Source organism: Globicephala melas, chromosome 5 (genome assembly GCF_963455315.2).
Source record: "Globicephala melas chromosome 5, mGloMel1.2, whole genome shotgun sequence".
Taxonomy (NCBI): Eukaryota; Metazoa; Chordata; class Mammalia; order Artiodactyla; family Delphinidae; genus Globicephala; species Globicephala melas.
The window spans coordinates 47,248,697-47,275,738 of record NC_083318.1 but is presented as its reverse complement, the minus strand read 5'-3'; the positions used below and the strand labels follow the sequence as shown (position 1 = coordinate 47,275,738).

The following is a 27,042-nucleotide window of genomic DNA, read 5'->3' as shown; positions in this document are numbered from 1 at the left end:
TTCAGCCATATGATGACTTATGTATAGGATATTAAGTATTTACAAATCGACACCGTACATTCTGTGCAGGTCTCTTTTCAGACTGCCTAGGGCAGAATTCCATAAAACAATTCACAGTTTGTATTATCAATACGATTATAATGTGCTCTTTGTTCAGTTGTTTATACAAATTATACTTTTAATCAGAATATGTAAACTGAATTATGGAGAGATTGAAAAGAGACAGACAGGAAGAGACATAAAGGGACAGATTAGTTTTACATGGTTAGCAAAAAGTATATGGGCCCCTCATTTGAAACTATACGGCTCAAATGAGCTCTTCATTTATTGCCAACAATTATAGAACCTATGTTCTACCTACATTACAGGGCTATTATGAGAATTAAATGTGATGATATACAGAGAGTACTAAAAAGTGAAAACTATTATTCTTGTTAGGTTTACTAGAATTTCTATTTTATGAGTCAATTGCTTTTATCATTGGTAGTTAAATGGCAATTACTAAAAGAGATGCTTAGAATAGTAAAGAAAAACAAAAACGAAGCTATTTAAATAGTATCAACCACAAGCTGGAAATTAGAAAATCTTCTAAAACATTCAGAAACACAAACCAAGTAGAGCTAGATGTGAGAGTACAGTCTGAGCAAGTAAGTGCCCTGTTGCTAAAACAAAACAGCAAAAACAAAGCAAAAAATGCATAATAACTATTCATTGCCTGAACTATGATGTACTGTCTAATTATGCCCCACAGCATCAGAACAATCACCAGAGAGTGTCTGGTGGTCACAGACCTGGCCAGGTTTTCTTACCATCATCACAAGTGAAGTCTTGAATGGCAACATCCTGGATGGGGATTTCTTTGAGGAAGTAGGGTTTCTGACATCGAGGATTTCCCGTTACAATTCTTTTCTTCCTGAGCCATTCTCCCAACCAAGCCAGGTAGCAGTTACAATTAAAAGGATTGGCCAAGAGGTTTCTAAGCGCCACATGCAAACAATGCAGAGCTCAGTTTAGAGGTTCGCTTTCTGACTTCTCAAAACCCCATGCTACCATTTTCCCGTACTGTATCTGTTGGAATGATTCCTTCTTAGTCTTTGTATTCACCCCACCCCCAATTCATGCTCAGTCACACACAACATATGGGATGCGTTCTTTGACTGAAATATCTATGTTTGGAACTTAAAAAATAAGAACAATATTTTCATATAAGAATTCTTCAAATCATTTCATATGAAAAATAAAGTGAAGGTGGCAATTCAGGGTTTAGGCAGCGAATCCTGATAGATATCTCATTTAGAGATAATTTAGACTTGTCAGAGATCTGACTTACTGTCAAACTTCCCTACACTGATAATGCAGTAATTTAATATAAAGATGAAGGCTGATTACCTTATATTATTGAGTTTAACCTGACAACAGCTATTTCATTAATTTGTCATTTCAAGATTTCCATCTCTTATTTGCTCCAGAGAATAGGTTTCCCATCTGAACTGACAGCTGAGTTGATTAAATGCCAGTTATAAAAATGAACTTACTTCTACAAATCTCAATACTTTTGGCATCTCACCACTTCAGCACAAACCTATTGACAATCCCATTATTTATAAACATGCCATCTTTAATATGCACAAATTAGTCACTTGATGGAAAATGTCACATTTTATGTGGAAAGAGGATTAAGTACCTTACTGATGGATGGATGCTTCCCTCAAATTATTTCTTCAGGGACTTGAGCTACGTTGAACATGATTTTTTTCCTTCTAACTACCTTTTCAGTTAAATTAGTATTTTTAGATGCCACCATTACCAGGAAGCCATATCAGTTATAAGGTTTATCATTTCAAACACTGCTTTTTAAATACTGACATACAAGGGGCCTGAAACACTTGGAAAGTTTGTTTGTTTTCTGACACTTTCTGAGTTCTATCTGTAGACCTACAAATATTCTTTATTCTCCAACCGTCCACATAAAATGTGCTCTTGGATAGGCTCAGCCTATTTCTTTAATACCTTCTTAATATCACAGTAAATGCCCTCTGGTGAGCTTTTATTGTTGGTCTGGTCATCCTAATATATCTCCTGTCATTGTGAATGATCCTTTTGAGTACACTTTGTTGGCAATAACCCTATCAACTCTGTTTTTATAATACTTATATTGTGAAGACTCCAATGTGAGAGCACTGGGAAAAACAAATCTACATTTCTTTTATTTGTAAAAGAATAAAATAATTCTCAATCAAATTATAAGAGTATCATTTATAAATTAAGCCACATCACATTGTTATAAAATCAAACGACTGAAAAATACCATGATTTTTGTTAAATTTTAATATAGGATAGTAGGCAATGTTTTTAGAAAAATTAAAATAAGTTTAACATGAACAAATTTGTCCTTTTTAAGAAAAGTCTAAGTCTTTGATCTCATTTTTATGAACTGCTTAGTAATACATTAAAATCTTATCAATAAAAGTAACAAATATAATACACGGGCTCGATTAATACATAAATGAAGACTATTTTTCATACTTACAGAGTAGATAAAGAATGGAGAGTATCAAAAGCCCCTGGTGCGATTGTAGTAATTTGATTATCATATAAAGAAAGCAAACGCACAGAACTGAGTCCTGTGAAACTGTCGTTCCCTACGCAGCTTATACGATTACTTCTCAACATCCTGAGGGAAAAAAATACAACATCATTAAGGAGATAAAATATCAGGCAATCGATTTTGCCTATCTTAAGACCGAAACAACCCCTCTTTGCACATGTGTAGCATTCATCCCTGCTTTCTGAATGTTCCCCTGTCACTAGGAATTGCTGTAGATATGTACAAGTCATCCACTGGTATCCCTGGGAGATTCATTTCAGGACCTCCCGCGGATACCAAAATCTGTGGCCCTCCATATCCACGGGTTCTGCATTAACCGCGGATGCTTGAATCTGCAGATGCAGAACACGTGGATATGGAGGGCCGACTGTATGAAGAACCTTGTGCTAGAATAAAATGCTTAGAATTGTCAGTGATAACATTCAGTTACAAAAACTCATGAGCCTCAGCACCAGCTTACAATCCCATCTAGGGAGGGCAGAATGTTTTCCTTTAATGATACAATTATGTTTGCACTATTACATAATGTCCTAATTCACCTACAGCTCTCTAAGCCCTTGAAGCCCCATGATTTATATATTCTAAAAAGCATTACATTTGCTGCTGAAGAGAAAGGAGGCAAAAAGGAAAGAATCAATAGCCACAGAAAATGAAGAATTGAGGGCATCTCAGGGACTCACAGCCAAGTCAATGTCAACACGGGCTGGAGGAGGCAAACCTGACTGAGCTTCCACAAAGCCTGAACAAATTATTTGTTTTGAGTTTAGACTTAAAAGGAGGCAATACTTAAGAGATCCCAGTTGTTCACAATAAAATTCCTCTTGAAAAAAATTCTGACCATTTTTTCTTTAGTCATTGCCATTAACAGGATTAACACTTTTGTCATTTCTTCATCACTGCTAAAATTTTAGCTGTTTCTCGATTCTTTTCCCAAAATATTTATTTGTGGGGCTTAGAAAAGGAATGAAAAGCTTCTTAAACTCCCATGTAAAGATGAACAGTTGCCATAAACTTTATTCAGAATTTCTGAAAAGTTAGTATTTTCCTTAATGCTTCTAGACATGGGTTGATCACCCTAATAGAAGACTGCAAAAAGAACAACAAAGCATTCCTTTAAAATTCTAGATTGTCCTATAATAAATAAGAAATATCAGCTGTTGCATTCTGCTAAGTCGCAGACAACGAGAAAGGATAATGCCCTCCTTATCAAGGCATCGTTTTATGTTAGGAAACAAATGCACAACAGAAAAGTAGTCCTATCAGTACTATCCTTTGTCATAAATAGTAAAGAACATTTGGTCTTAATCTTGTTGGAGTCACGGACTCCTGGGAAAAGTCGAAAAAAGTTTTGCTTTCCGTCACTGGAAAAACCCACAAGCACACATATGTACCACATTTTGCCTGCAACGTCGGGGGTTCAAAGACCCACTGAAATATGTACATGTACGAACTAAGAGGTTTACTAGTCCTAAAGGGTTGAGAAGTCTACAGGCTGTGAGGAGGGTCTTGTCAAAATCTTTATAGCTCCAAGCTGAAAGAGACCACTTAAAGCAATAGCTATGTCCCAATAAACCCACAGAAGAACTGTTAATACTCCTAGCTTGGTCTAAATGATCTGTTTTGCTGCTTGAGGTACAGTGGGATTAAGTAGAGAGTCAGTGGGTGTCTGTCTCAGGTGCCAAAACACAAGAGGCACAAAAACATTGCTAGAAATATAACAAAGGAGAAGGCTGAATTGAGAGAACTTGTCTCACAGAGAGTCCTGTGACTGGACCCAGCCAGAAAAAAATACTTTGATAAACTCTTTGGAGTGGTGCTATGGACAGAACTGTGTCCCCCTAAAATTCATATCCTTAAGCCCTAACCCCCAGTATGACTGTATTTGGAGACAGGGCCTTTAGGGAGGTAGTTAAGGTGAAATGAGGCCCTAAGGGTGGGGCCCTAATCTGATAGGACTGGTGTCCTTAGAGGAAGGGGCACCAGAGCTCTCTTTTCCCACACAGAGAGGAAAGGCCATGCAAGGACACAGAGAGAAGGTAGCCATCTACAAGGCAAGAAAAGAGTCCTCACCAGAAACCAACCCTCTCAGCACCTTGATCTTGGACTTCCAGCCTCCAGAACAATGACAAAACAAATTCCTGTTGCTTAAGTCACTTATCTTGTTACAGCAGCCCAAGGCTATCTAATGTAGGTAGTTACAGGCTCACCCCTCATCCTCCCCTCCCCATCCCGACTCACACGGCCCCCTTAAGGAGAAGGTTCTAGTTACAACAGTCACTTGGCTACTATTCAAGAAGGGAGACTTTTGCCTGCTGCAGGATTTATGATTTTCTGAGTTACCTGAGGCAGCTTGGGGGAGAGGAATAGGGGCAGGAGTAGATATAACCCCTACTTATAGTATATAAGTATATCTTCTCTGTCCGCATTCTACACTCCCAGGATCTCCTCCATAAAAAGACCAAAGGGATATTTGCATTACATTTTGCATTTCGAAGGGACTCCTAGTTAGCCCATGGGAGCGGTCAGCAGGTGGCAGGTTGGCTGTGTTGGATGGTTCGGCTCCAGGCTACCGCAGGAAGCTCTCCTTTCATGGGCAGGGGCTTTTTTGAGTAGGATATGAATTGGGGATGCTGCTGGCTGGGGAAATGCCTTCTCCCTCTACATCTGATAAAGGGCAGGCAATGAACTTCCTTGGCTCTCAGTTACCCTGGGCACGAGGCCTCTTGGTGGCTGCACGGGGCAGGGTGAGGGTTTGGGGGAGACAGTAGAGCTTGCAATTCCCAAGGGCGTGTCTTGGTTACAAATAATTTCCTTCGTGTCTTCCAAAGGCTTCAGAGTTTCGTTGGTGTCTCTTCCAATGTTTAGGCCACCACTTTTGTCAAACATAATTTTATGCTTTAGAGATTATGAAAAATACGCATACACACAGAAGAAAATTCAAGTAACTCAAAGTGTTGTCCTTACTCGTCAATTCAAACCCCATCTTCCTTGGCCAACAACCTTCTGGAAACACACAGGATTTCTTTTTCCCAACCTCCCTACCACTGAGTAAGTAGGCATACACTTAGCATGTTTTCTTTGAAATAGACAGTAAAAGATATACCACCAGCCAGTTTCTCTCTTTTTCACTAAGACCTTGCAGGGGCAGATGAAGGCAGTCTCCAGCTAGGCTTATTCTGCTGCAGGTGTTGGAGTGGGTTCTGAAGCTAGCGACCTTGGGCCAAGAGAGAGTATTAGGTGGAGGTATTTGAGGAAAAGGAAAGAGAATGATTGTTCTAAGGAAGAACAGAGGAGCCAGATCTGTACAAGCACTGGAGCGAAGATAATCTTTTTTGTTGAAGATTCAACAGCCAGGAGAGGTTCTTTTGATCATTTGCAAGCAGCATACTGAAGTCAGAGGTATCAGAGTCAAGGACTGTTTTTTTTTTTAATAAGTTAATTTATTTTATTTATTTATTTTTGGCTGCGTTGGGTCTTTGTAGCTGCGTGGGCTTTCTCTGGCTGCAGTAAGCAGGGCCTACTCTTGGTTGCAGTGTGCAGTCTTCTCATTGCGGTGGCTTCTCTTGTTGCAGAGCTTGTGCTCTAGGCGTGTGGGCTTCCGTAGTTGTGGCACGCAGGCTCAGTAGTTGTGGCACACGGGCTTAGTTGCTCCGTGCACGGCCTGTGCGATCCTCCCGGACCAGGGCTCAAACCCATGTCCCCTGCATTGGCAGGCGGATTCTTAACCACTGTGCCACCAGGGAAGCCTCAGGGACGTTTGCCTCTACAAAATGTGCGTGTGTGTGTGTGTGTGTGTGTGTGTGTGTGTGTGTGTGATAGAGAGAAAGAGAGAGAGAGAGAGATACAGACAGAGAGAGAGACAGATACAGAGACAGATATAGAGAGACAGAGACAGAGCAGACATGGGGGGGGGATGAGGAAAAGCAGGAGCTATTCCCCCTCCCAGGAATATAATGACCTGGGAATTACAATCCTGTGGTAGAAGAATCACAATGCAAATAAGAATACTTACAAAGTTTTGAGGCTTTCCAATCCCTTGAACATCTTATGCTGAACATTTTCCAAACGATTACTCGTGAGAAGTATTTCGTTTACACCAGCTGCGCCTTCAAATGCTCCCTCTTCAATGTCTGTGATCTTATTGTTGCTAAAATTTCTAAATAAAAATGGTTGAAACAAATATTTGAAACAATTTCTTTCTAACAACGAGGGCACTGAGACAACATGTCTGATCATTTTCTTCTACTGAATGAACGTCTTCCACAAAAACTCTAAGCTCTTCACTGCCTGGCATTCCCAAGGCTCTGAAAAGTCACCACTTCCTGATTCCATCAAGCCAAAGTGATAATAATACAAAGGAGAAATATCTATGCTGAAAAGTACCAGCCTGATCAATGATCTGCCAGGGCCCCCAGGGATATAAAACTCTTGAGGTCAGGTACTGAGTTGTGTAAACTTTTATGTTTGCCGCCACACTTCCTAAGAAACTTTTCAAAGAAGTGCCCGATTAAAACTGTTGAATGAATTAATGACTCAAAGAAGACAACTGGATAGAGAAAAGAAGGAAAGACTATGTTTGCATTTAGATAGCATCAGAAATGTATCTGAATCTGAGATTGTTCCCAGTTAAACTTCTCATGTAATAATATGTCAAAACAACCAACTTGACTGCCAGTATTTTGTATCATACAAAATACTAAGGCTTGCCCAGAGGGCAAGAACATCCAGTTGAGGTAACATCTTCCTATAGGTTCTCTCTCTTTCTCAAGGCTCACTCCAAGACCAGGGATGCCCACAGAACAAGGATCATTTTTAGGTACCATTTTATTCCTTTCAGAACACTGCACATAGCAGCTGCTGAATAAATATGTATTGAATTGAAAAGCATCTTAGAGCTAAAAAGAAAAAGCAGTTAACGTCAGTGAAAAAGGAGGACAGTTAAGAACTTAGAAACTCTTTGGGAGGCAGTGTAATATGTGGGTCAAGTGCACAGGAAATTCTTTCAGTCTGCTCTGCCACTTATAGCCTATGTGACTGTGGACCAGTTACATATATGAAAGCACAAATATCACAGAACTATGCTTCTTTCCTTCACCTGATGCTTCCTGTTGTGTGGAGGGTGCTCCATGGACCCTCATTCTTGGCCTCTGTCCTGTCCCTCTTTCCATCCACCTTGGGTGGGGGAGGGTTACTGTCAGAGTGTTGCTGAAACTGCTGAGCTTATAAACTTATTTTAAAATATGAGTTGCGGACATGTAGTAACACAAATGAGCTATCAAGTCAGTTTACCAATCATTAATTTTGACTTTCTTCTAATGTAAGTTTAATGAAGCAAAAAGTCAAACAGTTGACATGAATGTGCTGAAAGAGAAATAACAGCATGGTTTGGGGAACAGTAAAGGAAGTTACAAAACATTACTGAACTCATCTCTAATGCACTTAGTTTGCTGGATTCCTGCTGTGGCCACATAACAAACTAGCTGTCTGAGTTAAGGTAAGATGCTAGGGTTCTGCTACAGAAAACATGGTTGCCATCACTGGAATACATAGGAAAGAGCCAATTACTTAGGTTCCTCTCAGAGTTTACCCTAAATTCATGTCATAGGTAGTCACTGTATAGACCTGTCTCTGAATCTTTTGTATTTTCCAATTTCCTACGAAATCTAAATAAAACTGCAAAGGTATAAGAAAACACAGCACTACAGATATTTAAAAAGATGGTTAATATACGGCTTACATTTTACGTAATTGAGGAAGTTTCTTGAAGATGCCTGTAGCTTCCAACACTGTAAATTCATTATTATTGAGGCGTCTAGGGAAAACAGAAACAGAAAAGTTTCATTCCCAACAGTCAGGAAGAGATTAAATTTTATTTCTCGTACAGAATTATAACATTATTTAATGAATATCCTAAAGCAAAATATAGGACACATATCACAGAAAATTTGTGGGAAGTACAGATCTTTTCCAATTTATCCCATATTTTAATGACCAAAATAAAACATTAAGAAGCACGTAGTGAAGAAAACCAATCATCGAAATTCAAAACCAACTCTCATTCAGTAATCTGTAGAACAAAGTTTCTCAAACTTTTTTTTCCACTATTACCCCTGCCTCCAAAAGCACTTTAGGATATTTTATTTCTAGTCACTTCTCCATAAATATGTATCAACCAGCTTTACTGATATACAGTTTACACACCACACAATGTACCCTTTTAAAGTGTACAATTCGGTGGTTTTTAAAATATTCACCAGCTTGTGCAACCGTCTTTGCTTCCTAATTCCAGAACATACTCATCATCCAAAAAAGAAACCCCATACCCATTAGCAGTCATTCTCAGTCTGCTGCCCCCCACTGCCTCAATCCCTGGCAACCACTAATTTACCTGCTATCTCTGTGGATTTGCCTATTCTGAATATTTCTTATAAATGGGATCACACAAAATGTGGCCTTTTGTGTCTGTTTTTTTCACGTGGCATAATATTTACAAGGTTCTTCCATGTTTAGCATAGGTTAGTACTTCATTCTGTTTTATGGCCAAATTACATTCCATTGTGTGGACATACCACATGTGTTTATCCATTCATCAGCTGATAGATATTTGAGTTGCTTTCACTTCTTAATCATTATAAATAATGCCGCTAGGACACCGGCATACAAGATTTTGTATGGCTGTATGTTTTCAATTCTCTTGGTTATGTACATTGATGTGAAATTGCTGTGTCACGTGGTAAATCTACGTTTAACTCCTTGAGGAAGAGCCCAACTCAAAAGTTTCTCAAAAGTGCTGCATCATTTTACCTTCCCACCAGCAATGTATGAGGGGCCCAATTTCTCTCACCTATTACTGTCTTTTTAAAAAGCCATTCCACTGGATGTGAAGTGCTTTCTCATTATGTTTTTTTGTTTTTCCTCATTACGGTTTTGATTTGAGTTATCTTCATGCCTAATGATACTGAGTATTTTTTTTTTTTTTTTTTGTGGTACGCGGGCCTCTCACTGTTGTGGCCTCTCCCGTTGCGGAGCACAGGCTCCGGACGCGCAGGCTCAGCGGCCATGGCTCACGCGCCCAGCCGCTTCGCGGCATGTGGGATCTTCCCAGACCGGGGCACGAACCCACGTCCCCTGAATCGGCAGGCGGACTCGCAACCACTGTGCCGCCAGGGAAGCCCGATACTGGGTATTTTTTCATGTGCTTATTGCTCATTTGTATATCTCTTTGGAGAAATGTCCATACAAATAATTTGACCACTTTTTAACTGGGTAAGGTACATTTTAATTGTTGGGTTGTAAGAGCTCCTCATGTATTCTGGATATGAGTCCCTGAGCAGATATTTAGATATATTTAGTCGATATTTAGATATATGTTTTACAAATATTTTCTTCCCAGTACTGATTTTTAAAGGTATAATTAAAAAAAAATCTTAATTTCTTAAAACACACACAACTTTTGCTGAAAGATGAATTAGATATGAATTTCTAAATTCTTGAGTGACAAGTAAACTTATTTAAAGTGTTATCATGCTGGAAGATAAAATTTGAATTATTGTTTGTGGTATTATTGGAAATAAATGTAACTCCCTACATGATAGTAAATAGAGAGTTCATGGCTTTTACTGCATGGTCTCCATGCATTTCTAAAGTCCTGGACCTATGAAATAGCTTCATGAACTAACAGAAATTTTAAAAAGCATCATTAAAACCACTAGGTAGTGAGTTTCTGCCATCTTTTTGAAAGCATTATATTATTTTTAATTATTCAAATTGCTTAAAATTCATTAAGTAACAGGCATGAGTATAGGCACTGTGTGAGATAAACTATAAAACACAATCTCTGTCATCAAGGGGCTATAATCTAGTTGAAGACAAGAGAATTATACATGCACAAAAAGACAACCAACTTTGCAAAGCAGTTAATGAAAAATACCAGATGGTGCTAGACATAAACATTGCTAAGATGTTCTAAAAATGATGAGGTTTCACTAGGTTTTTCTTGGATTTTTAGAAACACTAACATTAAATGTCATACTTTTATAAATAAAGTCAGTGAAGACCAACATACATGGGCACAGAATCTATAAATGATTCAAACATATTTTAGACCCTCGTATGTGTTAGGCCCTATGTTAGTGTTATAAATATAGATCTGATTACACTCTGTCTTTTTAGCTTTTCCTGCTATGATATCCATTGTTCAGAAAAAAACCATCCTTTGTGCTTCATACTTGGTAAACATTGAATCCTTCCACTTGTGAGTCAGTGAAGTAGCACAGCTGATAAAAAAAAGACTCTGATTGAATTCATAATTAACACAGATTCAAAATGGTGACTCCAAACTATTTTATTTGGTTGCTGAAAAGACTACATTAAAAATCTATTAAGTGCTTAGAAATGGGTTTGGACATAAGTAATATCCAAGAAATAAATATTAAATGAATGTATTATTATTAGCACTACTAAGTGCTAACTGAATTTTTGAGAGGTGAGTTAACTTCTGTAGTTGTATCTTGGGCCAGAAAGATGAAGTAAGAAAACCTCTAATACATATACTTGTACAAAGAAGAGTTATGCCAATGTGTGTCAAATAAAATTAATGTAATTATTGAGAATGAAAGGGCAAGACAAAAATCCCAATGCTTTGATGCTTTCATTCCTGCCCTCCCAAATAGGATTTTGTTGGGAGATGAACTTACAGCTCTGCAGTGTACTGGGGAATGTGGTCTGGGATTTTGGCGAGTTTTTGATTGGAGCAATCTACTGTGGTCCCTTCACAGCGGCACTTTTCAGGGCAAGCCAGATCGGCAAAGCAGTCCCCACTTAATTTTGATCGATAATCTTCTGTACCTAGTGAGGATTCAAGCCAGAAAAGAAGATACTGAGTCTGAAGGTTAGAATATTTGTTTATTTGTAGGAAGAAAAAAGTAAGATAACTATAGATTATGCAGCAGGGAGACAACTTGGGGAATTTTGGTCAATGGATGTCAGGAGAGGGTTAAAACAAGGGCTTGGAATTTGCTGGAAAAAAGAGTAACCAGATTCACAGGACAGGAAAACATTAACAGAGTTGAGCTTTTCACAGCTGTACTTTCTGCTGATCCAGTTATGAGCCATTCTAGACTATTTGACAGCTAATCACACAATGGCTACTAGTCGTGAAAAAGTTTATTTTTTCTCTGAGTCAAGAATTTAAAATGTATCCAGTAATAAACATATGCCTAGATATCATTTTCAATTAGGGCTTTCAAGGCAAATAGATGGACTCAGGTTTTTAAATTTTCTATGGTCTTTTATTATTCTCTCCCTCTCACATAATCTTCAGAAATGCTTAAAAAGCCCTCTTTTGTTCATTTTGATTTTATAAAAAGAAACAAGTAAATCCTGATTTAAGCCTCAGCAGCTTGTCATGCTGTAGAAAGCTGCGTGACGTTCCATGGTGCTTGACGGAACCATGTTTTACTCATACCTGGCAACCACATGGTTAGATCAAGCACAACAGAAAATCTCGCTACATAACCACTACACCATCCACTAGGCCAAAGGTAAGACCAAGAGGAAAGATGAAGGGAAGCAGGAGAAAAGCTACAGACGTTCTGGAAACGTAATACTGTTTACATGACATGCATTCTCCCCGCAGAATGTTTATGACCATAGTAAGAGTATTACTACCGAAGATTCCCTGGAAACACAAAGAAGGGGCTATACTGAAAGGTGCCTCCAACGTTCCTCAGAACTGCAGAATGGAAACAACAGCTTTCGGGAAAAAACATCCAGGAAGAAGTTGAAGGTGCGCTACAAGGACAACAGAGAGGCTCAAAAGATCTGTGGTTTCTTCTTGGAAAAAAAAAAAAGGGTGCAAAAGAGTGAGACTAAAAGAAGATACATCAGGATTGAAAAGGGAGGATATCATGTTTCAGATCAGACACTTTTACTTACAGCCAAAATGGTGAATTCCTGCAAAAGTAAAGATCACCGAGAAGGAAAGAAAGACAGTAAACCCAGTTAAGATTAACATACACGTATATAAAACTCACTCAGGTCTCTTCCTTCCTCCCTTACTGTGGCAATTATCGGGGAATGGCCTGGTGTGACAAGAATCGTCATGCTTTGTAAACTTTCATAATCATTTTTTGAAGCACAGCAGTACAGGAAAAGCAATGGCATACAAGATGCACCGCACAAATTAAGTTCTTGTCAATTCCTCTAAAAAAATGAAGTCTCCACAAGATAAATTTTCTTTGAGTGCTCACTGTAATCTCTAGATGCTATCCAGAATGGTGGTCGGCAAGTAGACATGTAAAATGAAGTGAAAAACTAATCGTGAGATCTTCAAGGACTATCACCGGAACACTTGGATTAAACCTTAGGTTGTGGCTTACATGCTTCATAATGATCTTTCCAACTTATAAATAATGTCACTTAATTGAAATGGAATCAGGATCTCGGAAGAAGTTTGCAAAGCTGAATATAACAGTTTCATTACATTTGCCAATTAATGTTGTGGCATTTATTGAGGATCTGTTGTATTGTAGTTTAAGCTTTCATTTAAAAAGTGAAATAAGGAAATACAGGGAACAAAGTCTAAGTGACAGATACACGAGGTATTTTACATTGAAAATAATCTGCATTCAATGCAATGGTAATGCTTATTTTATGGTTGCTCTTTAGGCAAGCTCATATTTTAATTAAAATCTGGAAAAAAAAAGGGAGGAGAGGCCCAAAGAATTCTTCTGAGTCCTGACTTCTATAATTATTTGTTTAAATCATGTAAATTGAATGACCAGAAATTGACGATTAAGCCATGATATCTGACATAAAAGTTTTGGTTTTTTTTTTTTTCCCCAAACCTATTTTGGCTGCTGTTAGTAAGAGGACAAAACTGTATCAGAATTTATGAAAACAACCTGACTTTTGTTCCTTATTTGGTGAGTTTGAAATATTAATTTCTAAATTATTGATAAAGCATATTTAAATGTGAAAGATTGAATAATTTGATAATTATATTCACTTCTCTAATTTGGGGATTTAAGTAATATTGATGTTTTATCCTATAGGGGTTCTGTTTTTCAAAATGGCTTTTTCTGGGTAATAGCTATCAGATGACTTTCTACTTAATAATTGGGTAAAAACACTGAATTTTAAAGCTTGCCAATGAAGGCCAATCAACTGTTCTTTTCAACATGTTACTTCTTATGCAGCCAGTGTAATATATATATTACTGATCATTCAAGTCAAAATGTGTAATGAAACAAAATCTGTTAAATGCATACAATTATTCATATTATAATTCAACAATGGCAAGCAACGCATATCTCCTTAAAATAGAGACCAAACCCAGAGTTCTTCTTAAGAAAATAAGTACGTTTTTTCATACTAACACCTGATAAATATTTTTTTAATTTATAACTATTAAGATATATTATAGTCTAGAATATAGCCAGGATATTGTAAATGTAGCCAATGAACTACTAACATGTATTTTTATATAATGGTTTAAAACAAACAAGTCAAGAGGCATTTTACACAATTGGCAGGCAAGGAAAAAATAAGTAAAGAAACATATTTCAAAGAGCTAGTTCTAGAATCATCAGCCTTGATAGGGTTAAGACTGCAGTGGTAAAACATTTCAATTATTTTTCTAAGAAACTTTCCATTCATTTGCCCAAGTTATCCAAGGCACTTGGTGCCCATGAACTTCTGATGCTTTCAGGATGGATGTCAATATTGTTTTCGTGGAGTTATACTGTGACTCCAGAGATGTAAGAATTTTAAATCACAAGCAAAGTCCAACTGCACATAAATCAGCAGGAAGTTGCTGCTTTGGTATAAAAAGTGAAGCAACAGCAAGCAAAGTAAAGCAAAAAATAAGGGATACTTTTTTAGTATAAAAAATCTCTATAAAAAAGTAAATCTCATGATGGAAAACACAGTTCTGTGTGTTTGAGACTGATTTCATGTAGAACTAGTTCTTTGACAACAGAAAGGTCTCTGTCTTTAAAACCAGCTTAAGATGCTATATTTTAAAAACAGGTTGAAAGGGCAGATATACAACATAAGGAGAGAAAATTATTTAAGTAGAAAGCCATAGATTGAAACATTTTAGCTACTGTGAGAAATTTCAGATAATGTGCCAAAGTGAGAGAGAGAGAAAAAGGTGGGAGTTTAATAGTAATATGTTTAACATCAGAAGCTGCATGCAAAGGTCAGGTTTTCAGGAAACAGCTACAAGTGATCTATGCAGAAGGAAATATAGCTACAGAGTACCCACTGGATTTTCCAAAGCATGCATATCAAAGTTTTAGAAGCTACATTTTATAAGGTGAGGAAAAGGTGTCTGCAGTTAGTCCTACTACCGAGCAAAACCTACCTGGAATGAAATACTGTTCTTTAGCTAAATAAAAAAAGAGAAAAAAAATAGAAGATGCACCTGAATGTCAGCAAGCAGAGATATGAGTTATATTAGATTAAGAATGGACTAAAGTTACTATAGATAATTAAGTGAAAATGTATATTCACAGCAGTGGCTGAAGTATAATCATGTACAGTGAGTAGGAAATGCATCTGGAACCATGGACAATAAAGGGCTTTGTTTTGATATTAGCTTCCTAGTATAAATTAACTGCCGAATGTGAAATAACTCCTGGAATAGTTAGGTAGCATACTACCCAAAACATATAGAATGCACTTTATTATGAGAAAATAGAAAAGATTATACCTAAGCAAACAGTAAATTTCAATGAAGTAAGTTTTCCCTTTAATATTAATAAAATGCATCTATATTTCACTTTTTATAAGTAAATGTAATATTCCCAAAGTGTTAAAAGATGGCCTTTTGGAAAAAGAATGTACCCTCACAGTCCTATTCAAAATGTGAGAATGCAAAACAAGAAAACAGCATTCAGTGTGAGAAGCAAGGAATCCAGAGCTTTTTTTTCCCTCTACTTCTGAGCCTGAGCAAATCAAGTAACCAAATCTCAGTTCACTTTCTTAAAGAAATGGAAACATGATTAATTACTTTACTCTTGCTCAGTGAAAAACAATACAACAAACTTGAGACTTACAGCCTTTTAAAGGCACTGAGTTAGATAAAAGGCCCCTGTTAAATTCAAACCCTGGGATTATAGTATGAAGTATCCAGGCGTCTTTTTTTCTTTATTTCTTCTGCTGGATATTGTGTTAAAAAGGTTACATGTAGGAGTGCTACATGAATTGTGACTACAGTTCTTTTCCTTCATGGGCAGAAGAAAAAGAAATACGATTCTGCAATGTTTGGTAATTCAGCTCAAGGCCAGCTGTCTGTACATCTCACTACTGTTTTGGGTAACGCTGCGGAAATGTTACACAGAGTAAGAACTTACCTGAACAACGGAATTTCTTGCTTTTGATCTGTCCGATTCTTTTATTTGCCAGACGCCGGGGGCTGGTGCAGCGGGCACCACTGGTCTCGATTGGGTTGGTATGAAGATAATCCGCCAGCCACTTGAGATGGCAGTCACAAATAAAGGGGTTCTGGGCCAAATGCCTTTCAGAAACACATACAGAACACTTTTACACATGACTTGCAATGAACTCAACTCTCCAATTCAGAGTGAATACAATGGTCATCACGTTTGATCCAAATCCTATATACATACATGGTTTGAATGGCACGGAGAGGTGAAAAGGTCCCCTTGGCGATGGTCTGAAGCTTGTTGTCATATAAGGAGAGGAGGTTCAGGTTGTGCAGATCCTGAAAAGCATCTACCCGAAGGCAGTTTATCTTGTTGGCATTCAATAATCTGTTTGATTAAATAGTCGTAGGATTAAAGTGTAGTATCTCATTAACCCATCTTCAAGACTCTGTTGTTCTTGAGAAAACCCAATCAAGAAATCCATTTCTTTTACCCTTAACATTAAGTAATCATTGAGGTATCACAGGCTGAAGATTTGGGGTCATGGCAGATAAAGCATGGGTCATGTCTAATGATTGGATTGACTAAATCGAGTGGTACTTATACATTTATTCAACAAAAATTATTAAATATATTCTCTGGAATGTGTAGAAGTACAGCAATAGACAAAGGTGGGTGAGAGCCAGTTTCTCCTGTCAAGGGCACCATAAAGTTCTTATAAAACATTAGTCCCTGGAGCTGCTCTGTGAAAAAGAAGTTCAGTCCATTCTCAAAACGGTAGCCAGAGTGAGACTTCTAAACATAGACCAGAATACATCACTCCTCTCTCAAAACCATGCAACAACTCCCAGTTTGCTCTGAATAAAACCTAAGACTTGACAATAGCCCATAATGCCCAATGGGGTCTTTGGTTCCTTTTTTGAACTTTACAACCTCCAAGTTTTCTATTCCTGGCTGTTTCAGCTCCAGCCACACAGGTCTCCTTGCCAGACTCTCTTCTCTTCTTGGAAGGCTCTTCTCCCACATGTCTGCCTGGTTAACTATGTTGCTTCTTCGAGTCAGCTGCAATGTCACCTTTTCCATTCAGCCTCCCCCCGCCACTCCCTCCAATACCATCAGCCTGTCTTTGCCCCTCCCCTATCCTTAGCATCTCAATTCCTTTACTTTAATCTACTTTTTCTATTTTCTTAAATACACATTTCTTTCTGTTACGTGTGATTTGCTTATTTATTATGTTCTTGCTGACTGCCATCTGCATGAACCCTCTCCCAAGGGTATAAGGTCCAGACAACAGGGATATTAGTCTATTTTGTTCTCTGTTGTTTCCCACATGCCTGGCATGTGCTAGGTGCTCAATAAATATTTGTTGTTGAACGACTACTTTATAACCCTCTTGGAGAGTGGCATTATCACACGAAGACCCTCATTCTGCATTATACATATCCATTTCACTTGGTTTAACATAATATCCCACAAACTTGTTTTTTCTCATGCAAACCAGTGGTATTCTGCATCAATATTCTGTGGAACTGTGGTTTACAGATCACACTTGGGCAAACATCATTCTTGTAGGTTATATGTCCCTGTGTCTGCCCGACTCTCCACCTGCCTCAACCTTCTGGCCTATCAAGGTCTCACAGAAGGTCCACCTTCTCCAGAACAAGACTTTTCCAGAATACAACTGCCACCCAACTAATGTATTCCTTCCTCTAGGAAGTCAGTCAGTGCTACCTAGTCTTGTCAACTATTTTATAGAGGCCCTCATGTTTGCCCAAAGACAGTTTAGCCCTCCAGGGGCAGAGAATTTTCTTTGATACTTCTTTTTCTCTGTCACCATTCAGTTCAGAGCTTTGATACTTCGGACTTTAACAAAATTTAGTAGCTCAAAAAATATGTGCTATGTGGTTTGGGTATGATGCTTTCTTATCTAACACACTGAAAACTGTTTTCCCATTTGCCCACCAGAATCTCTGTAATTCAGGGTATTCCAGTTTTACTTGCCTTTTTAAGACCTCAATTCCCTGCACATGCAAAGCTAGGACTTTCTAGTGGTGGTTCTCCCTGCTGTACTCTTTTTTTATCTTCCTTCAGAAACTGCAGTTTTGGTTTTCTCTGTGATCTATATAATACTTTCTTAAGAGCTTAGAGGCATGGTTTGAGGTGTGGACTGATTAATCCTATACCTCCCCACTTGGGGCCACAACACACGGCCCACTGGCCATGTTCCCTAACTAGTGAGCTAAGAAAGGAGCTGGAAAGCACAATGCTAAGGACAAGGAAAAGATGCGGAGCCTGGAAGACACAACTAACGAAAGTGCCGTTCTGAGCACTTTGGACTTAGTTTACATTCAGGTGGTCCAGAAATTAGGGGGACAGTACTGAACACTACTTTCTTTTGTTCCTTCCATTTACCTACTTCTTCTCCTCAATATCTCATCTGTTCAAGCAGATCTAAGATGTTTAACCTAACCAAATTCTCAACTAACCATAAAGAGTCTATTGTGCCACATTAGCTCTGGCAGGCTTGGTCTAGAGATAGAACTTAGGGCAGAGGGAGAAAGCTGGCTTTTTTAGTAAGGTTTATCTACATACAGATTCCCAGTGTTTATCAACCCACTTGTTACAACAACTACCAATAAGTGTGTGTGGAAAGAAAAAGGTGCCATTTTTAGTGTTGGTACCAGGCAGGACAGTGGTAGCAAGAGAACGTAAGTGAATGGTGAGGAGAATAATGCTAAGAAGATGTGAAAGAATGACACAAAAGTAAATAACAAATAGGCAACACTTGGCTATAGTACCTAGCTATACCTATAATGTGTATAGAGTCATCCTATTCAAGATCAGAAACAATATTTGCTAACTTCACTGCAAATGAAGGGTTAAAAAATAATTTGATGCCCAAATAAAGTCACTAGGTGACAAAGGTCAGTATTTATCATGACGGATTGGTCTGTTGTAAGATCAATTTATTGAGTTATGTAGCATTAAGAAGAGAGAGAGAACGGAACAGAATTGACAGTACTATACATAGTGAGGTTAAACAGTTTTGTTAATGATTTGCTTCATTTGTGTGTCTGTATGAACAGACACATGTGTGTATATGTGTACACATGCATATGTGTACATATGTGTATATGTATATGACACACATATGTGTATATGTATGAACTGTGTTGTGATATAAAATATGTTTCTGCATAATAATGAAAGGTTTAAAATGTGGATAATAGGATGTAATTATAAACATACATTTATCAAGTAAGGAAAAAAATCAACCTTTGGGCTGTTTGTGAGACCAGGAATAAATTTTTACCAAGTAAGTGGTTCAAACCCCAACTCCAACAAATACACACATCCAAAAGAGAAAATAGCATTCTAAACTTAAGAATTTTAAAGTAGACTGACTGTGGGCTAGTTGAGAGAAAAAATTATATCATACTCATCTTTCTATCCACAGTAGCTAGGTCAGTGTGTACCCCAAATGAGATACCCTATAAGTGTTTGGTGATTTGAATAGACTTTGATGGTCCAAAACTAACAATCTTAGTATTATCGTATTTTTTCAATCTCATTTTCATATGAGCATTAATTAAGACACCTGGGGTCAAGTCTTATTCTTATAAATATGTATCATAAATACTTCTTTCGAGACCAATAAGTTGTAGCTATTCTCTAAGCAGAGTGGTCTTTAAAGACAAAATCCAGGAAATTGACAGATAATTCTCTCACTAAAGATTAGTTTGAGTGTTACCACTCTGTCCTAGGCTACTAAACACCATCTTTGTGTTGGGGGATGTTATTCTAGTATTGTCACTGTTGCAGATTCTTTGGACAAAGGTGGATAAACATATTACCAGGTCTTTCTCCTTTCCAATTATTGGTAAATCAAACCAGAGAAATTTCATAAAGGGCAAGGATTCCACAAACTATAAATGACAGAACAGCCAGGATGCCCACATTTATGACAATGTGGAAAGAAAGGTTTGGGAACAATTTCAAAGTGTTGTGTCTTCAAATAAATAACCATCATCAATGTTAGCTCCACTAGACTAATCTTTTCCATTTCATTAAGCTATGTCATTTTGGGTCAAATTTTTCTGAAGCCTCCATGAAATACGAGATGGTACACTGGCTAAAATATATATTTGGGTTCAACAGATCAGAAACAATCAAATACTTACAGTAGCTGTAAGGAAAACAGTCCTTCAAATAAACTTTTTGGGAGTTCTGTGATTTTATTTCCATAGAGGACACTGGAAAAACATGATTTGAACAAACAAAAAAATTAGACATCAACCAGCAAAACAAATTCAGCCAAACATATGTATTCAGGCATATAGGAGGTTAGTAAGCTCCATACGTCATAAAAGCCATAGTTGAGTAAACAAACTTCAATTTGCCAATGTTTTTTCCCTGATTATAGATTAGACGTAGCTTATGGTAGAAAGTTTGGAAAACATAGAAAAACAAAAAAATTAACATAATTTATAATTTTATTCCCCTTTCATAGAAATATCCACTGTTAAATTGTCATGTGTTTCTACACACACACACACACACACACACACACACACACGCACACACACACAGTTCAAATGTAATGAGAGCACACAGTATATAACAAAGGAGAATAGCAAATGTGGAACCTACTGTTCTTTAAAGGGATGAGGTTTAGGATTATCATAATAGAAAACAGTGAAAGGAATCCACATAAGTGTAAAATTTTCGTTTTAAACATATAATGTATATGCATAAGAAATGTAAGATTTGTGAAGACAGTGATCATTAATATTGATACAGGAGAATTTTTAAAATGTATGTTCCCCAAAGAAATACGAATAGGAATGTATTGTCATGTCCCTACCTCTGATTAGCCACTAAGTGTAGCCACAAAGTGCAGGGACCATGACTTAATTACTTCAGCATACCTGGTGCCTAGGTTTTGACACACAGTGATGTTCTAACATTGGATTGATGAGTGAATATTGTTTGAAGAGTAAAATGAGTAATAAATTAGCACAGGAACAAATTAAGGAATAAATTAATGTATTCACAGAAAGGGTGAAATGAGGGGATTTCAACAGCAAATAAATGAAAATGATTGACTCATCATGCTGGCTATTGACCACAGATCTGCAATGATGCCCCTCTATTCTCAGGCCTCAAAAGCGGAGGACCACAATTATGTGTAGGAAAAGACGAAAATTATATTTTTAGAGGAAAAATTTGACAACATGTATCAAGAGTCATAAAGATGTTTATATAAATTTTAACTTAGTTTCTCTCAAGAGTTTAAGAAAAAAATCGGAGATAAACACAATATTTTATCTGTCAAATGTTGTTCATGGAATAATTTATAACAGTGAAAAATTAAATACAAATAAAGTGTATCCAAGTTCCAAAGAAGGGGATTGGCTAAATATATATTTCACATTGGTAAAAATCATGTTCTGAAGAATATTTAGTGAAATGAAAGTATTCATGATACAACACTAAGTTTAAAAGAGCATAATACAAAAGAATATATTATAGTATAATTTTAACTTTGTTTAGAAGAATATATACATATATACATAGAAAAAAAAGTGGAAAATCTCTAGATGGTAAGTGACTTACTGTCCAGAGGTCATTTGAATTTGAATCTATATATACTGTCTTTATTTTTAAAATATTCTCTAGGATGGGCATAAATTACTTTAAAAAGTCAGAAGTATTCTTTTGGAAGAGAAATAAATGATGTCATAAAATGTGGAGGAGGGTGGGAGGGAGGGAGACGCAAGAGGGAAGAGATATGGGAACATATGTATATGTATAACTGATTCACTTTGTTATAAAGCAGAAACTAACACACCATTGTAAAGCAATTATACTCCAATAAAGATGTAAAACAAAAATGTGGAGGAAAAAGCCAAAATGAGAATCAAAATAATTAATATGTTTGGCAGCTGTACATGATTTCTGTTTGGAAAGGAGGAAAATAATGCAAGAGAGATGAATCAGAGTGAGGAAAAAGCTGTTGCCTTTTAAGATGTCAGTGAGAGGTGGGATATATTACAAAATATGAAGAAAATTCTTAAGGGAACAAATAAAGCTGGGTGCTATGCTGTACAATGTGACATTTCATTTGTATAGATTCCAGTGGTATAGTTATACAGTATAACATAAAAATTCATTTGTGTAGAATATAGATTTTTTTTAAAAACTTAACACAATTAGAGAAGAAACGATTTTAAAAATACAAGAACAAAAGAGAGAATTCTACATTGTCGGGCTCAAGGAGGTAAGGGCGTTAAGAAAGGGTAGAGCAATAATAATATATATCTTAAGGTCAAGAATAAGAGAACAGAGGGCTTTAGGGAACAAATGATCAGATCAAGGTGGCACCAATTCGGGATATTCAACGGAATATCATTCAAGTAATGCACTCAGCAATAGGTATCGTACACTCATTATGTGCCAGGAACTTTGCCAGGTTCTAGGCTTCGTGCCCAATTAAACTGAATCCAGCTGTTACTTGTTCAATGTTCACCATTGGCCCGTGTGCCAGCCGCTGATACAACTGAGATGAATAAAAGGTATGGCTTCGAAGAGACACCCAAAAGGGCTATTTTGAATATTGAAGGAGTTTCACATTTTGAACCCATCGAGATCTAAAAAGGAAACAGGATGTGTAAGAACTGTGGGGAACCCACATTAGAATCAAAGGGTGAGTAATTTAGTAGGTTGTTCACTTGGGTCTTTTGTTTCAAAGGTTGGTTCAAATAGCACAAAAGGAGGACTAGCTAGACAGTGTGACATACTTACACTGTGAACATTTTCTTTTCCAACAAATCATTCTGTTTTCTTTAAGATCATGATAAGAAAATAGATGTTTACTATGAATGAGACAATTTGGGTACAGGGGAGAAAAAGACGAAAATCACAAAAGGATGTAGGAAATCTGTAAGTGTAGGTATAATTGGGTATATGGAATATCATAAAAATATTATAATAAATACTTGATATGATGGGGATGAGATTTCTCTACAAAACGGTATAGCAATACTAGGGCTGAATAGTTTTTTTACACACAGTGAGATCGAAATGGTAGGAAGGAAAAAGGGATTTAAAAATATCAAAAGTCCAAAGACCAGGACAGAACAATTGGATGGCAGCCAAGAAAATAGGGCCAAAGTCTATAAAAATGAGGGAAAGGAGTATCATCACATAAAGATACAAACTGCAAGAGGGCCAGTGAGAATCTTGCTACACTCATAAGAGGGAAGGAAAATTTTTAAAAATCAAGATAAAAATAATTCAGGTGAAAAGAAAATAAATACATGAGTAATACGCACAATTTCCAAATACCAAGAATGACAAATTGGGTAGCTTTTCTACAGTTTTCTTATACATGGCTTATCTTTGCCATTCTATATACAGTACAGTTATGCTGATAGAGAATTTTTTATAGTCGTTTGAAACAACAGGGAAATCTTATGGCAGCTTTTGTACCTGCTACAAGAAGGAAGGCTAAGAATACTAAACCGAGTTTCACTCTGGTGTTTCAATACTGGGACAGTAAGACACAGCAACCACTGCTGGCCAGTCTTTGACTTCTCCTGCCCTTGTTGAAAGCAGAAGACAGAACTCCTACTAAAGCGAAAAAATGTCCAAAATAGAAACCTACATGTTGGCTATCATGAAAAAGGTGCAATGAGCAGACTTACTTTCCAAATAAATGTTAAAGAGCTATACTTACTTATAAATGAAAAACCACGTGTACTTGAGAATTAAAACACTAAGCAAATTTAAAGAGAGTACAGTAAAGAGAAAGCAGAGGTCGCTACATTTTCAATGAAAACCAGTGGTAAATGCAAGGTACTGTGCTGGACAGTTAACATCAGTCCAAGAAAAGCCTGTAGGAAATGCAAATACAGCAATCAAGCCTTAGACTATAGACCACTGTGGAATTTGTGAGCTGGTTAGTGAAGAGAGGAAATAAGAATTAGTGAACTACAATAGTTTGTAAAAGGTTAGTGAAAAAGTAAGAAGAGGGGAAAATCATATTCTGAGGATCTTGGGCATAAAAATTCCCTGGGATAATTAAAATCCAAAATCATACACATTGATAAGAATCAGGAGAAGAATTTGCCATGGTCTTATTGTAATATCTCTTGAAAGTTTACTCTGTGTTTTTAACAAAGCCAGGAGAGGAATAATCTCATCCCCATCTTAGAGATGAGATAACTGAAGAACAGCGAAATTAGTAACTAGCTCTGTGTACCAGTGAGTTAGAGCCAGTATTCGAATACAAGCCATCCAGCATTCTAAAGGAGATATGCTTAGCCACTATGCTGCACTGCTATAACACTTAATATAAAGTTATTTTGTTAATATAAATATATATAATTATAATATAATATAAATCCAACCAGTAAATGAAAAATAAAAAATGTTTAGAGGCAAGGCTAAATGTACTTGTACGCCAAGTTCTTAAGAAATGATTATTAAATATTATAGAAATTTTGTTGATGTCACAGTGAAAGTAATAAAAAGCCCTGAGGATAAAATGATTTCATAGATGCATGTATTTTGAATGATATTTTGTTAATAATACGTAATACACTGTTATATAATAAAATATGTTAATATATAATAGTAGTATATAATATATATAATAGTGATATATAATAATATGTAACAAAATAAATGTTAATAAAAATAAATAAATGTTAATGAATTTAATAGGAGGGACCTTAAAAAACACTCAATAGATGAAATCCAGTTTTCTCTAACATATACTATTTTGGTAATTGAATAAAATATCAATTTATTAAATAAAATGCATTAGAGGTATTTGGCAACATACCACCTTTAAATATTTCGCTTCTTTAGCAAATGTAGTGATTAAATTAAGCTGGCTATATAATTGAGTACAGCTGCAGTAAGACATATAAAAGCAACTTGTACAAGTAAACACCTCATTTAAAGAAAGAAATGTGGCCTATTTGCATCCCTCTTGCAGTTAATCTACATACACCTAAGTCACTTCACCCCTTTCTGGAAGACTTAAACTCCTGGCTCACTATTTCAGTCTCCAACATGACTCTTTTCCAGCAACCTGTCTTTCACCATATTTATCCCTCTATCCTCGTGGCTGTACCCGAGACCTTGCCATTACCAACAACTGCAACCTTTTCATTATTTTAATTTCAAGCATCTGCTCCCCTCAAGTCATACTGACTTTTTCTTGCTCTGTCTTGAAACACTCCGCACACTCCTACCTCAGAGCCTCAGTATTTAGCTGTTCCCTCTGTTTTTTTAATTATTTTATTTTATTTTATTTATTTATTTATTTATGGCTGCGTTGGGTCTTCGTTGCTGCATGAGGGGCTTTCTCTAGCTGAGGCGAGCTGGGGCTACTCTTCGTCGCGGTGCACGGGCTTCTCATTGCAGTGGCTTCTCTTGTTGCAGAGCACAGGCTCTAGGCGCACGGGCTTCAGTAGTTGTGGCATGTGGGCTCAGCAGTTGTGGCTCGCGGGCTCTAGAGCACAGGCTCAGCAGTTGTGGTGCACAGGCTTAGTTGCTCCACGGCATGTGGGATCTTCCCGTACCAGGGCTCGAACCCGGGTCCCCTGCATTGGCAGGCGGATTCTCAACCACTGCTTCACCAGGGAAGCCCTGTTCCCTCTGTCTTGAATGCTCTTTCTCCATATCTCTGCAGAGCTCACTCCTACAATCCCAATCTTCAGATCTTTGCCCAATATCACTTTACTGGGGGGCCTTTGTTAATTGTTCTATTTAAAATTTTAGCTCTCCCCTCCTCTAGCATTCCTTATCCCCTTTCCTTTCTTAGTTTTCCTTCATAGCACCTGTATCATCAGATATACTATATTTTCTGTCCATAGTTTACTTTATCATTGGTCACCTCCATGAGGGAGGGATTTTGGTGTTTCGTTCACTCACGTGGGGACTAGTACACAAGAGGGGCCCAAATACATTTCTGTTGAATTTATGATTGTGTTTAAATGAAGAAAAGGGTGATTGCAAATCCGGGTAGTTATATATTTTATGGAGGGGGTAAATAATTTAATCTTTGGAAGGCCAATTCAGAACATGAACACAAAGAGGAAAATGATATTAGTTATAATATATGGACTTTCTCTGTGATATCACAGCTATTTGATTTTCTCCTAGCTTTTCTGTTTTATAATATTATAAGGCATTATGTGGGTATTCCACTTCTGGAAAAAGGTTCCTACTTTTCCATGTACTGCTATGATTTGAACTAGAAATTCCTCAGTGACTTAGCGTCCTGACTGAAATGCAGTTCTACAAGGAAAGATAATGCTTTTCTATAGCTTTCCAAAAGAACTATGTACATGAGAGCTATGATCTTGAAGACTAAGATCCCAATTCAGCAAACAAGTTCTTTTACATGTGTTGTCATTTCTTTTCCAATTTGCCGTTAGTTTATTATATATGTAGATTAGTACATAAGTTATAATCATTAATTATAATAAATATATATTTAATAAATATAATGTAATTTACTGTGATGAATGATTAACAAAATTAAAATGATTACTCTTTTATTTAACTTATTATTTCTTTTTACCATTTAATTCTCACAACCACAAGTGTCAACATCATTAAGGCAGTAGAACTTAACAGTAAACTCTGCAAGCAAGCAGATATAAATCAGAATTCTCCATCCATTTCTCTCTTTTTTTGACATTTAATGGTTATCTTTGAGGACAGATACTTGAAGGACCAAGACTTTGTACACTGACTTGACTTTTGTTCTGTCCTTTTGTATGGCTGGGAGGTTGGCTCTGTTTACTTTGGATAGTATTACTGTCCAGGATGGTATGTACTTTACGGACAATTTGGGTGATGTAATAGAGTTTTGCATTGCGCTTTGCGATTTTAGAATCTGACAGCCCACCCTGAGAACAGTGCATGACTGTACTTTACACTTTCTGCCAATAGTTGTTTCCCTGGTCTTGGACTTCATCTATTAAAATAAAAATCCAAAACAAAAACCAAACAGAAATGAACCTA

The 27,042-nt window shown here is 36.9% G+C and overlaps 1 protein-coding gene across 2 annotated transcripts in view; it reads right to left on the bottom strand.

Annotated features, from left to right (window-relative positions):
* Nucleotides 1-27,042, bottom strand: part of SLIT2 (slit guidance ligand 2) — a 382,749-nt gene that overhangs the window by 73,685 nt on the left and 282,022 nt on the right. Inside the window, exons 12-20 of one of the 2 annotated variants that reach the window (XM_030864309.2) lie at nt 20,181-20,252; nt 16,243-16,386; nt 15,967-16,130; nt 14,976-14,999; nt 11,305-11,455; nt 8,346-8,420; nt 6,621-6,764; nt 2,531-2,674; nt 810-976 (exon numbers count right to left, since the gene is read on the bottom strand). In XM_030864309.2, coding sequence (XP_030720169.1) covers nt 810-976; nt 2,531-2,674; nt 6,621-6,764; nt 8,346-8,420; nt 11,305-11,455; nt 14,976-14,999; nt 15,967-16,130; nt 16,243-16,386; nt 20,181-20,252 — 1,085 coding nt within the window. The remainder of the gene's footprint in view (nt 1-809; nt 977-2,530; nt 2,675-6,620; nt 6,765-8,345; nt 8,421-11,304; nt 11,456-14,975; nt 15,000-15,966; nt 16,131-16,242; nt 16,387-20,180; nt 20,253-27,042) is intronic. The other variant, XM_030864311.2, reaches the window with a different exon arrangement.